General features: G+C 43.1%; 1 protein-coding gene across 1 annotated transcript; it reads right to left on the reverse strand.

The window, feature by feature from the left end:
* Positions 1-955: 955 nt before the first annotated feature.
* Positions 956-13168, reverse strand: chrnb1l (cholinergic receptor, nicotinic, beta 1 (muscle) like). The gene is made up of 11 exons (XM_086165605.1): positions 12866-13168; positions 8967-9100; positions 8516-8560; positions 8097-8206; positions 7903-8011; positions 7681-7828; positions 5830-6015; positions 5523-5746; positions 5260-5438; positions 2334-2472; positions 956-2219 (listed from the first exon to the last, which is right to left on the reverse strand). Exons 1-11 carry the CDS (start codon positions 12963-12965, stop codon positions 2079-2081), a joined length of 1515 nt encoding a protein of 504 aa, XP_086021731.1. The 5' UTR covers positions 12966-13168; the 3' UTR covers positions 956-2078.
* Positions 13169-14214: the final 1046 nt, after the last annotated feature.

Consider the following 14214-nt stretch of genomic DNA (forward strand, 5'->3'; position numbering starts at 1 on the left):
AAATAGCTAGTGTTACTACGGAATGTGCCGCTCAGGCCAAACTAATCAGCTACGAGGCGCTGCACCGCAAAGCCCCCTCGCGGAGGATATTGTTGACCCCGTGACCTCTGCCTCGATCCTTTGATGGGATTACCGACCGACTCTGCGGGCTAAAGTTAAAAATAAAGGGGAAAGGCAGGAAAGAAGGGTTGTGTCTCCAGGGGTCGCCGTCTACGGGTTGCCGCGGGGTTCGTGCAGACAGAGGTTCCCGAGAACTGTGGAGGTCGAGTGTTTTTAACTCGGAAATTACTTCCCTGGCTCGTCGATGTGGTGGATTATCAGCGGCGGACGGCGCAGCGATCAAGGATATTTCTATTGACGCTTTGCTTCACTTTCAAGGCCAATGTCTAACAGCAACACCGTTATTAACTTAAATGTTTATTTGATGACCCCCTGAAAGGCTAATATTCCATTATTATATGTGAATATCGGCACAATAACCATTTTTTTTTCCAAAACGCATCACAATTCTGCTCCGCGAGACCTCCGAATGTTGGAAATGTGTGTTTGGAGTCCTGGTTTGACTCAGGAGTTGATAACTTCTTGTCAGGACGCTGCAGCAACCTGACCTATCTGGGGGAAACAGCGAGATCCCGTGGAAAGCTGGGGTAATGCATCCAATTACTGTCTCACTGAGGTGCAGGCGTTTTTGCATATTCCAGGTATGTGTGTGTGTGTGTGTGTGTGTGTGTGTGTGTGTGTGTGTGTGTAAGTCTATTCCCGCATGTCATCTTTGACTAATTGGATCATTTAGTGATGGATGGATCCCGGAGGAACCTTCAACTTGAAATGATTCACGGCGCAGAAAAGTCACAGAAAACATCGAAAACAAATCGAAAGTTTATTTTTCAAGGACTCGGGCCCTCCCAGACCCCCGCCTTCAGAAATTCAATTTCTTCAGATCTATAGCACTTAGTTTGTTGCGGACTGCAGGAAGTGACTAACTGCTGATTTTGGATGGATTTACCAACGACATTAGCGTCCTCCCGTGGACAGACAGGAACATTGCATCCCAGATAATACACAGTTGATGGCAAAGCTGGGCCCTTATGAGTTTGATTGATGTAGTTCTCTTATATATTTATTCATTTAATTATTTTTTACATCCATTTATTTTTTCACTTGTTTACTTTTTTAAATTAATCAACTAATTAATTTAGTTAATTAATTTACTTAATTAATTAATTAGTTTACTAATTAACTAGATAAATTAGTAATTTTTTTGACACGTATTATTTATTTACTCACTAAAATTTTTATTTCTGTCTTTAATTTGACATCCATTTATTTATTCACTGTCTCACATTTTTGAGTTCATATATTAATCACATTTTAGCATGTATTCACTCATGTTTTTATTTCCTTCTTCTTTTACATCTGTTTTATTTAGTCACTCTCACATTTTTCTTATTAATCTGTTTTTATGATTTTTACATGTACTCATAAATTCAGTCACTCAGGTTTTTGTTTTTTTAGTGACATGTTTATTCACACACCAATATATTTTCCATTAATTAATTTATTCATTTGTTTCTTTCAAGCCTCATATTTATATTATATGGAAAGAAAAATGTTAGAGGCGCTACTGTACTTACATTATTTATGATCTATTTTGGGGTCTATTTACAGTGCAGAAGAATCCTGGTGCTACTGCAGCATTCAGTACATTTTGTGTTTAAATCCTATTAAGATGTTAATGTCCATGGCACTCCTTAGGTTTCCATCCTGGACCTGAGAAACACAATTTAATCCCTCTGTTTTATTATTTATTTTTATTTTTTAGTATTTTCTGGCTGGAATGATACTGGATTAGCGAACAATCGTTTTGGAATTCACACACACACACACACTTATGAAATATAATGCAGGTGTCGCTGTCATCCTGCAGATCTGCAATATTATCTGGATTCATGCAGGATGATTCAGGAATATGTATTTCTTGAGATATATGGAATAGTGGAACATGGTATATCTCAGGAAGCACCAACAGCACCTGACAACCATCGAATGTTTCGAGCCTCGACCGGTTTCCTTCGTCGTCATGGAAATGGGTTGTCCGGCGTGTAGTTGAAGCTGGCGTCCAAAAACATGGCCAGGGTTCCCAGGGTGGTGATGACGACGAACAACCAGAGGAAGAGACGGTCCACCACCAGGGCGATGAACTGCCAGTCTCCTGTCATCTGGTGGGAACACACACACACACACACACACACACACACACACACACACACACAGGTGTCAGCAGAACATCACGTGTGGAACCGCCTCCCATGCTCGGCGTCTGCAGGCCTCACCGCGTCATCCGTGTCCTGCTTCCGCAGTTGCTCGGCGACGTACGTCACCGCGGCGATGGCCGACTTCAGGTTGGGCGGGAGAATCAGACAGTAGGCGTCGGAGTCCGGGACCCTGCGGAGCTGCACGGGGGTCTCGCACCTGAGAGGAAAAAAATTAATTTAATTTATTCATGGGTGAATGACTAAATGAATGAATGAATGAATGAACTGAGGAGGGAAGAAGTGAATGAATAGGTGGTGTTATGAACGGACAAATGGGTGGATGGAGCATTGGATGAATGGGGGATTGATGAATTCATGAATTACGAATGGATGAATGAATGAGAGAAGAAAAGAATGAAGGGAGGATTGAATTAATGAATGGCTGAAGATATGAATGAATGATGGGAGGAAGGTTTTTTATTCAATTAATTAATGGGTGAGTGAATGACTGAATGGATGAATGAATTGATGAAAGAGGGAAGAAAAGATCAGATGAATGAATACATATATGAAAGTATGAATGAATGGAAGGAGGAATGAAGGACTGAATGGATTGATGGACTTATGAATAAATAGATTGTTTTTAAATGAATACACTAATGAATCAATTTATGGGTGAATGAAGGAATGACAAGATGAATGTACAGAATGAATGAATAAATGAATTTGTGAGTGGATTAATTAATTTAAAATGAATGAATGAAGGGGGGAATTCAGGAGGGAATGACTGGCTGGACAGATGAATGAATTGATAACTTTATGAGCGAATGATTTAATTAATCAATAGATGGGTGAATGAATGACTGATGAAAAAAGATAGAAGGAAGGAAGGGGTGATTGGATTATTGGATGAATGGGTGAATGATGAATGGATCAATGCATTATTTCATAAAGTGTGAATGAATGCGGAGAGGAAGGGATGGATGAATAAATGAACGAATGGGTGAGGATACATATGCATCAAGGAAGAAATGAATTAATAAATGAATGAATGAAGGGATAAATTCAGAGGCAAAAGTATGAATGCATGAAGAAAGGAATAAATCAATACATGAATAGGTTGATGAATGGATGAATAGATAAAAAAAAATTGCTTCTAGTACACACACTCAGCCGCCTGCGTTCAGGATGATCACATGGATACCAAGAATAAAGTAATTGTCTGAATATTTTTGTATTCAATATGAGAATGTCAAATAAAGTAAAAAAGAAAAGAAATACAAGAAATAGAGACAATAAATAAGAGAATTTGGTTCATCATTTGTGCTGAGCAGATCATGTTCCATGGGGCCAAACTTTGGGGGTCTGCACAAATGCTCATTCATGTGAACCTGAAAGGGAAATAGCATTATATAGTTAAATACATGGGAACTCTGTGTGTGTGTATGAGTGTGTCATTTCCACTTGACGCCCCGTGAGAAGTCACGGCCACCTGTGAAATATCGCTGCGTTATGTGAAATCTTGCTGCGCCCCGCGAAAACGCCAACCTGCTGGAAAACACACTCCGGCGTTGCGTTCAAGAAATGATATCCACAACAATAACACAATAATATAGAGGATAGAGTTTTATAGGAATGGGAGTGTGTGAGTTGAGGTGGACACACACACACACACACACACACAAACACACACACTCACATACACACAGATGACCTCAGGGTGTCACCTTGCAAAGGCACCTGTCGGACTGACACCTTTGTTTGCACCTCTACAAACAGCCAGTGTGTGTGTGTCTTAGCGTGGTGTGTTTTTGATAGTATGCAAAACCTCTGACACCGGCGGGGGGAGGCAGGCGTCAACATGCCGCTTGCTAGCCACATTCCACAGCTTGGATTCATTATCACGGTATACATGTAGCCCTTTACACTAGCACACGTGCACGCACACACCTCATGATCATATTGTGGGATTACGCTTGTTGATTGATTCATCGTCTCGCCGTTATTCGCCAGGCGGCGCTGGTGAACACCGAACATCTCGAATGTCCCTATAAATCTACAGAAGTCTCGCCAATAAGCGATATGATATTGCTTCTGTCCCACAAAAAAAAGGAGGAAAAAGCCTTCGGAAGCTAATCACTCAGCATTGACTGACTCGTTCTCGGCTCTCTCTCCACCTCCTCTCCGCGGGATTAGTGACTAATGCCCAGCCTAAACGTAGGCTTAGAGGCTGGCAACTGTGGAAGGCTTATCTGAGGAATAGGACGGAAGATGCCCAGTTTGGGGGGGGGGGGCACGTAACGAGAGCTATCAAAACTGGGATTCACAGCATCTGCTGGGCTGGAAAAGTCGCTAAAGAAGAAATTATTGATTGTTTTTCTATCACCGATGGGTCCTTTGGGTCCTTGGGGCAATGACTTTGAGGGAGCAGATGAAGCTACATGTTGGGTTGGCTCTTGATTGAAAGCCTGCATTTATTTGCCAAAAAGGAATTTCCCAATAGAAGGTTGCTATTGGATTTGAGAGCCTTTTGGTTTATTTACAATTAGCTTAATTATTGGCAATGATGTCACTATTGTGTTGGCCGAATGACTGACGGTTGGGGAAGCTAATGTGAGCATGGTGACAGCCACAGGATTTGTATACAGTAGCTTTGTGATGTTTATGTTTTTGGGGCTCACATCTACTTTAGCGTCCTAAGTTAGCTCATAGGCGGCCTCAGGTGGGAAAATCAGGCATCTATGTAATCGGAAGGTTGTCGGTTTGATTCCCATCTCCACATTTCTGCATGTCTCGGCATCCCTTGGGAAAGACACCGAAATATTTGTTGGGTGATTAGTGCCTTGCATGGCAGCTCAGCCGCCATCGGTGTGTGAGTTTGTGTGTGAAAGGACAATTTTAATCCGTTGGTAAGTGCTTCGGAGCCACAGAGTGCTATATGAGTGGAGACCGTTCCACCTCCTTGTCGACGGATCATTCCTGATCACTGTACGTTTGGCCTTACCTGCCTCTCCAGGGTAGGACTAGGTCTGGGTTGATCTTGCGGAAGAAGTATTCTCCTCCGGCCTGCCGCCCGTTGAAACTCGTCTTTGCTCCGTCGTCGTCAGACTCTTCCTTCAACAGAGGCTCCTCAGGCATCGGTCGCATCATGCCGATGTACTTGGGCAGGAAATGGATGAAGACCTGAAAGTCGGTCAGAGCATGAAATCACTCTGTAACTTCTCACCCGTCTATCATCCATGTAAAATTGGCAAATCCAAGCCTCACCTTCCGAACCCAGTGTGGCATGATGTGCGTGCCAGGTGTTCGATGGTGCAGGTTGAGGACCACCACGCTCAAGATGACGGAGAACGTAACCAGTATCATGGTGAACATCACATAGTTGACAATAATGGGGATGGCAAGGGACGTCTCGGGGACCTTGTCAGCCAGCAGAAGCATGAAGACGGTCAAGGCGATGAGGACAGAAATGGAAAGAGTCATCTTCTCTCCTGAAGATGAAGGAACCCTTCACATATACCATAGTGGTAGACAGTCACTGCAGCAAAATGGTTCAAGTAACGGTGATGCCGACCTGCTCCGGGGGGCAGGTAGAAGACAAATATAGCCAACACGCTGGTGAGAATGCAGGGAACAATGATGTTGATGATGTAGAACAGAGGTTTCCTTTCTATGATCAGATAGAAGGTGATGTCCTCGTACAGGTCGTCCTTGACATTCTTCCTGGAGGGCTTGTGACAGATGGCCCATTCGCCATTCTCTGTCGGGAGGACACGTGAGGAGGGAAAAGGTTTGGGTGGATGCTTGGAGCGAGTCATTTATCGGGGTAAGTCTGGTATACCATGGAATTTTTAAGGGGTTAGTCTACATCTGTGAACTAAAACAAGTGATCTGATTGGAGCAGGAGGCCGACATTGATGGTAAAGCTGTAACTAGCTTGCTCAGTAGCTGGAGGCACAATTCATGTTTGGCCCTGGAGCAATGTGGCACTAAAGTTGTAAACCCACAGGGCTCCTCCAGAGGTTTTCAAAACGCTTTTATGCTAAACAAACGCAACTGTATAAAGCAACATACAACTAGCTTGCATACCAATCGAACAATTGTATTGCGATGGAAGATATCAATATGTTCTTGCTGCAGGGTTGGATGATTATTGAAAAATGTAAAAATGAGCATGGTCTGCTACTTGCGCCGCCACCAATCCTATCTTGGAGGATCTAAAGCAACATACTAACCATACATCCGGCCAGCAGTGCTAAACCAGCTTCAATTACATCTTGAAATGGGATCACAGAGTTCTATCCATGAATTACTGTCTCCTCTATCATGATAATTTGGGCTTAGCACACATGCCTGCAGATCCGTCTGCACCCTGCGACCCAACCAGAGAGGTCAACAAACCAAACCAGACCCAGTGGACTCCAATCCGAGTCTCACCACAAGTCAAATAGTCTATGCAATCTCAGGTGAGTCCCCATGATATGTACCTTTATTCCCCAAACTATGCAAATATTAACACAACAACCCAATTAAACCCAATGGCTGCGCAACAACTCACTCCTCAACACGACCAACCCATTCAGCGTAGATCAGGGGTCAGTAACCTTTACCACTCAAAGATCCAATTCGACCCGTTTCCAGTACAGAAAACACAACGAGCCACACAACTTGAAATTGAAAATGAATTAATGTAGCATATGATGTCTTTTAGCCTTTATGCAATGCATAAACAAAATATGAGCAGCAGTTTTTTTTTTTTTAATGAATGAACAACGGCAGAAAAAAACAAACTACATTTCTGCATGCACCAAAAAATTTTGAACTCCGAAAAAAAGACGTTGGTTAGAAAGTTACTTTGAAGCAAAATACTCAATGTCTATTTGAGTCCTTTATGAACAAAAGCTGAACTTAAATCATATACTGGCAGCAAACCCAAAAAGCCGCCCTTTGTGTGCTGTCATCCTTTTACTGGTGTTTATAGTTGCTTATTAAGAGGGGCAAAAATATTTTAACACATTTTATTTAGATGTAACAAGATTGCCATAATCTTCAAATTTAAAATTACATTTAGAAATGAACGAATTAAAAATAAAATACATTTTACTTAAATACTCATCCGCATCAGAGGGTTGCTGAATCCTGGCTTAGACCAACGCAGAAAACCCATTTACATTTACCAGAAACTTCCCACAGTCTGGTTTAACTCAAAAACTTCTGGGATGAAGAGGAGCAACATCTTCATGGAGAGAAATTAAGTCTTGGTGTCACAACAAGACTTGACAACATTTAAAAAATATTTGAATCCCCTGAACATAAAGTGGTAACAGGTGGCATAATCTTATTTCTATTTTGCAACACAGAACTGTCATCAAATTGTCGTGACATTAAATTAAATGAACATTGTAATGGCGGGGGAAGCACTAACCGGTGAAGGCGTTCTCATCTATGACGATCTCACGTATTTCTTCGCCGTTGTCGTTCAGGTAGTACTGCAGGTCCACCTCGGAGGCGTCGTAGGTGTACGAACGGAAAATCATGCTGCAGTTCTGCCAGTCAAAGGGGAAGTACGCCACCTGCGGGAGGGCAAGGTGGTGTTACGCAACAGGATAGGCGCACTAAAAATATGATCTTGATAGAACTGGAAAACCTCTATGGAGCAGGAGCTGCGGTAGATGGCCGGGGGGAGCCAGTTGACCGTCCCGTCACTGTAAACCAAGACGTTGACATACAGAGCAACGTCAAATTGTCCATCGTTGCTGTAGGGAGGAAAATGACGTGTCAGCCATTCTTCGTTATTTATTTTCACTTTGGATAAAGAATCAAGACCGATTGGGCGCTCACTTGTTTATGAGGTAGATATCTGGACGCCACACCTTGTTGGGAGGAATCCTCAACACCTTAATGTCATCGTACTCCTTCGGGTTCCACGACAACCGATAGTCTGTCCATTCCTGCCGAAAGAGCGGCAGTCAGAAGGTGGTGCTGCCGAGCTCCGTAACTCATTGAGCTCAACTGATCTAAACGTACTTATCACACACACACTCATACCGCTGTCACAAACCCTCTATCTGCCCTGAATTCTTATTAGCCATGGTCTGGAAAACAAATGGAAGGGTGACCCGTGGGAGTTAGCGATATAAAGCAAGGAATAATCTGAGGTTATAAAAAGTGACAGTTCTATTTAAGGTTGGAGTGAATGTCGTGAGCCTCTGTGATGAAGATCAACGGTCTCATCTTTTTTTTTTTTTTTTTTTTTTTACCAGATTCATGAACACGTTGGTTGTCATCTCGCCATTCTTCTCGTTCTGTGGGTGAGACAGACACACACACACACACTCACCGAAAGGAAGCAGGCATCAGTGATGACACAATGACTTGTTGGGTGTGACGGCGCTGCTATTCTCAATCCTAATCTGTGGAAACAAATCCTAGACAGATAAGTAGAGGACCGTAAAGCATAAACCCCTACTGTTCCGATGTGTGTGTGTGTGTGTGTGTGTGTGTGTGTGTGAGGATATCAAACTTCTGGAAAATGTAACTTCAAACTTTATCTGCTCATTTATTTGGGGTACTTTTGGGACTATTTTAGGGGCGGCTCCTCCTGTCTGCAAGGCCAAATGTCCTTTGGCAAGACAGTGAACCCCCAGTGTGTATATATGTGTGTGTGTTTGCGTGCGTGTGTGTATGGGTCATGTTTGCAGCTGCGTTTACCAAGCTGACAAGCTGGGAGAGCGTCATCCCCACGCGCACCATCACCCTGTCCTGCCAGTACCGCGCCGGCCGGACTTTCATGTTGTAGTTCTTGAACAACCTCTGATGGAGCAGCCGCTCCGTTTCCGAGGCTCCTGGGTGACCAATAGCACAGGGAGTAACAAAGACGCTGGTATTTCTAAGAGTCAGCCAACAAAGAATGTTTTGTAGGGAACGTTAGCTTAGGAAAAAGGCTCCTGAAACTTGTCAGCCTGAGCTTATAGCTACCTAAACAAAATGCCAACATTCAACAAGGAGGATTTTTTTTCTCCTTGGACACATTGGACAATCAAAATAGTCACACCCAGCCAAAAACAGTTATTTTTCATAGAATAATACACACATAAAACAATTTTGTATCATAAAATATATCCTGATATGTCGAAATGTTTGGAACATAACTTTTTAATTTGGGCTGGGAAATAGATCATGGAGGCTTATTCACAGGATGTAAAATATGTATGAGTAATTTAACAAGGAAAAGGAAAGCACTTCCTAATGTCTGAAGGAAGGAAGCGGCCCTTACAAGCAATGACAACTCAAAATGCTAATAAAATATCTGCAAGAATGTAGCTGAAAACAATTGACAAGCATTTACCTAAAAATTTTAAATGCTTTAATAATTCACACCTAAAGTTTTAAAAATTGACCCCTAAGCACCAGTTTTTGGAGAACACAGATGAAGGCCAATGAACTCCATTAACATCCTTTTATGAAGATTTGAAGGGTTACAAGTCCAGTCAGATTTTATTTATTTGGTGTCAAATCACAACTGATGAGCCTTTCTGGACTGCACTCTTTAAGGCAGGGGTGTCCAAACTTTTTGCAAAGAGGGCCATATTTGGTGAGGTAAAAATGTGCGAGGGTCGACCACTCAGCCTGCCATTCTTTGAATCATTAACATTAAATGAAAAGAACATTATCATGATTTTTTTTGTAGCAAATGGCATACTTTTAATGTCTTAACAACACAGAACACAAATCTAAAGTTTTTACCAAAATCACCCTTTCGCGGCGAGAATGTAGCCACAGGGCTACTGCCATCTTCTGTGGTCAACAGTGCTGGTGGCTGCATGTTATTGATTTTATGACAGAGGCCGGTGTATATTTGCACACGGGCCACATTCGGCCCGCGGGCCGGACTTTGGACATGCCTGCTGAACCTTCCCGGAGTTAACACTTGGCGGCGGCTGGGAGGAAACACTGCTTTTTATTGGAGCGGAAACCTCAGGCACGTCCCAACTCAATCTTGGGCGGCCTTCTGCCTTGACCAGTTGGTGTAGAAAGACAGAGAGCAGGACAAAGAGGGGGCATGAGGGTTGGAAGGGACAGGCACTAATGATGTACTACTACTAATATCAATAGCGCTGATGGTTACATGCTAATATCGGAATGATACGATAATTGCTTTCATAGTCATAAGAGAAATAACAGTGGCGGACGCTTGGCAAGACAAAGACGATTAAGCCACGCCCCCTGGGAGCCTGGGAAAGACTAGGGAGAAATATAACACCACGGTGCCTGTTAGATTTTAGATTTTACGTCTACGACGTAAAAGTGACTGTTTATGTTCGATTATATTTAGAATTTATATTTTACAATTTTTTTTGACATTTGTCAATGAATAAAATCTACTCATGAACATACATATCCAACCGTAATGTTATGGGGATGAATTGGGGATGTATTCATGGAGTTTAAAAGATATAGTCCATTTGAAAACGGATAATACATAAATTCATGTGTTGTGGAGATCTTGAGTTATCAATTGGAGCTTTTCCCAGCTGGATAGGACCACAGAAAGAGACATACAACCCATACAACTATTATTTATTATTGTTATGTTTTACTTGAAACTCTGGCACAACAATTTCCTTTGGGATAAATAAAGTTGTTCTTATTCTTATTCTTATTCTTATTCTTATTCTTATTCTTATTCTTATTCTTATTCTTATTCTTATTCTTATTCTTATTCTTATTCTTATTCTTATTTGCACGTCTGGAGAATTAAGGGTCTCCAATTAGCCTCCTGCATGTTTGCAGGACAGGGAGAACATGGAGACTCCACACAAAGGCCACATGTTGGAATCCAAACAGAGACCTATTTGTCGTAGATTTGTTCTCTATCTTAGAGTTCTTAAACCTCTGTTTACATTCATTTTGGGTTTGTAATGTTAATAAGTTCACCCCCTGCTGTGTTTCCTGATTGAGACTGATGACGACTTTATTTGCAAGAATCAAAGCTCGAATTCAAAATCAGCTGGATGTGCTCTTACGGTTGATAATACAGGTGATGACCCCAGTTTAAATTGCTTAACAAGAGGCACGGTGACGCAAGGGTCAGCGTTTCCACCTTATAGCAAGAAAGTTGGATTCCGGCAGCAAGCCTCTCTGTGTGGAGTTACCATGGTCTCCCCATGTCTGCCCGGGGTTCCTCTGGGTTCTCCAGTTTCCTCAAACAGTCTGAAAACTTGCTATTGGTTAAGTGGAGACTCAAATTGTTCGGATCTGTGAATGACAGTGAATGATTGTATATTTGAAGTGTGGATGAGAGAGTTAGTAGTTGTATGCCTCTATCTGATGGGTTGATAAGGGGGTCACCCCCCCCCCCCCGTGACCCTGAGTGGCGGGTACAGAAAATGACTGAATGAATGCACAAATATCAGTCAATGTGAAAGCTGTGCTGTTCAATATGTCGCGTGTACTGACTGATGATCAGTTGATCAAGATGCTCTTAAAAGACGTCTGTGACACTGACATCAAGATGCCTCATTCTGACCATTTGATTTATGAGGACAATAAAAGCGAGTTTGAATTGTTGTCATTCAAGCGTTCACGTAGACATCGGTGCGGCTTCCTGATATGGAGCCGGTTTTCAAGAGACTACTCGGCGACACTGGTGAACACAGTGACAGTGTGGCGTTTTGCATGAGTGGATGGGTGCTTGTACCTTTCAGACATTTTCATGACCGCAACTAATATTAAAGAGCGGCAGCCAGTTGTTTTAGAAATCCTTTAAATAATAAAATAAATCAAAAAACAACAACCAGGCTCCGGGTTGTCCAGTTTAGCGTTAAGCACCATTAAGCTCGTGGAATGATGACATGGATCTCCAAAAATGTGCCTCAGTACCTGCCGTTGACAGACGGACTATTATGAGTCAGACCAACATGCGGGAAAGACATAGAAGGACAGGCGGGACTTGTAGTCAACGGGGCAGGTGCTGCCGGGCGGCGATGGGCAGCAAAGGTGACTGAGCTAATGTAATTGATATGCAGCAAGGGAACGGGATCAAAGGGATGCCTGGGATACCAGGGGCATCAGGGACCAAAATAGGTTTTGATTATCAAACGGTGATATGTTAATATGTTTGATTAGATGTTCCATGGGAGAAAAAGTTTCTTTTTGAAAAAAATAAAAATTGAGTCGAAGAGTATATTGGACAAGATCCGAGATCACGATAGGTTTGTGCTTTTAGATGCTGAACTTTCTCTGCGGGAAGGAGGTAAGGGACAACACAATGGAAGCACGTGGAGGTCGGCGTTGCGTTCTTGGACATGCCGTGAGGTTAGGCGGTCAAAATAAAGGAGGAACCAGATGCTTGGGGCTAAAAAAACTTCCGATCAGTTTCTCCTGCGGGCGCCTTTTGCTTGTTTTCAAGCCTGGTATGGGGTCAGAGGTCAAGGTCGGTGAAAAGGAAACACTACTTCCCCTTGGCCTCTTTCCTCAAGAAACAGCACAGTACATGTAACAATGTTTGTTAAACTCTGTAAACATGACTGCGGTGGAATTGTCCTGCCAAAAATACACATGTGTACAATATTGCTTTCTTTAAAATCCGCAGATAAATGTGTCCTTACCGGTCAGCGTGAAGCAAATGCAACTGAACACAATGATAAACGGGTTCATCCACGCGTGAATGTTCATCTTCATCGTCATCTTCGTCATCACGAAGGTCATGGCATCCTCTTACAGTCGTCCTGGGCAAACCAGAGGCCCAAGAGTCGCCTTGACCTCCTTGGGATCTTCGCACGAGCCCCCCGTAGATGAAAGTCTCCAAAATCGATCTTCAAAATCAGGACCAAAGATCTCGGAACTGCACGCACAGCCCGGTCTGGTCCCGCTTGCTCGCCACCGACGCTGACGCAGACGCTGCTCATCTACGTGCCGGATCCCCTTTGTCTTTGTGTCGCTGTAATCACGGCTCCATGGGGGAAACCACAGCCTGATTGGGTGCGCGTGTTGGGAGTGACGAGCGGGTGGAATGTGTTTGTACTGGGAAGCCTGCGGGGCAGGCACCTGTTGGTGCTCACCAATCTGAGGTTAGGGCTGTGGAGACAGTGAAAGGAAGTGGAGGGGGTGCAATGGGGTAAAAGAATAGCCACAAGTTACGAGTTATGACAATGACAATGGGCGGAGCGGGGGGGCGGATTCGATTGGGGGTTGGAAATATTGGCATCTCTTTCACATCTCTCTATCAATTCTCCCGTCATCCTTTATATCCCTTCGCCATTCCTCTTTCCAAGATATATATATTCGTGTAGCTTGTTCACCCTTTCACATATTAACTTCCCTCCCCCTTTGCTCTGGAGCCATGCCCGTGCTTTATGATCTGACAAGGCAGATGGATCCATTTGGGTACATAGAAAGTGTTTGGAGAGGGGCTAGCGATTTTGGATCTCGTTTGGTGAATGATTGGCTGAATCATCTTGGCGTTGCCAGCTAACGCCGCCAGCCGGTAAATCAAACTCCCACTGAAGTCAGTGCTTTTTTTATATATTAGCTATTCTTTCTGTCTATAACTGATACAATTGCAAGCACCACGGACCCCTTTTGCCCTTTTTTGCCATCACAGCCTGGACGTGGACTCTCAAACATAAGCTTGGAAATCCAGCTGCTTTGCAAGAAAGTATGTCTCTTGTCACTAAAGAGACATCACTTCTTTGCAAAGGATTCCCATCAGGACGGTTCCCCCTCAACTGTGAAGGAATAGTGTTGGACAACCGCACATGTATTGGTAGTGATAAAGAATTAGGCAAATTGCACGTATGGACTTCTGAACAGATGCTTCTGCAGAAACGTAATGCGCGATAAGTGCACGCAAAAGTCTTGTTAGTGCCTCATTCACTGATTGTATACTCTTCAGTTTACGGAGCAGATGTACAACTAGTCTTTCGAGACAATGATCCCGTACATGGAATTTCGAGAA

Source organism: Fistularia commersonii, chromosome 19 (genome assembly GCF_037954325.1).
Source record: "Fistularia commersonii isolate RoL2024-O1a breed Wild chromosome 19, RoL_Fcom_v1.0, whole genome shotgun sequence".
Lineage (NCBI taxonomy): Eukaryota > Metazoa > Chordata > Actinopteri > Syngnathiformes > Fistulariidae > Fistularia > Fistularia commersonii.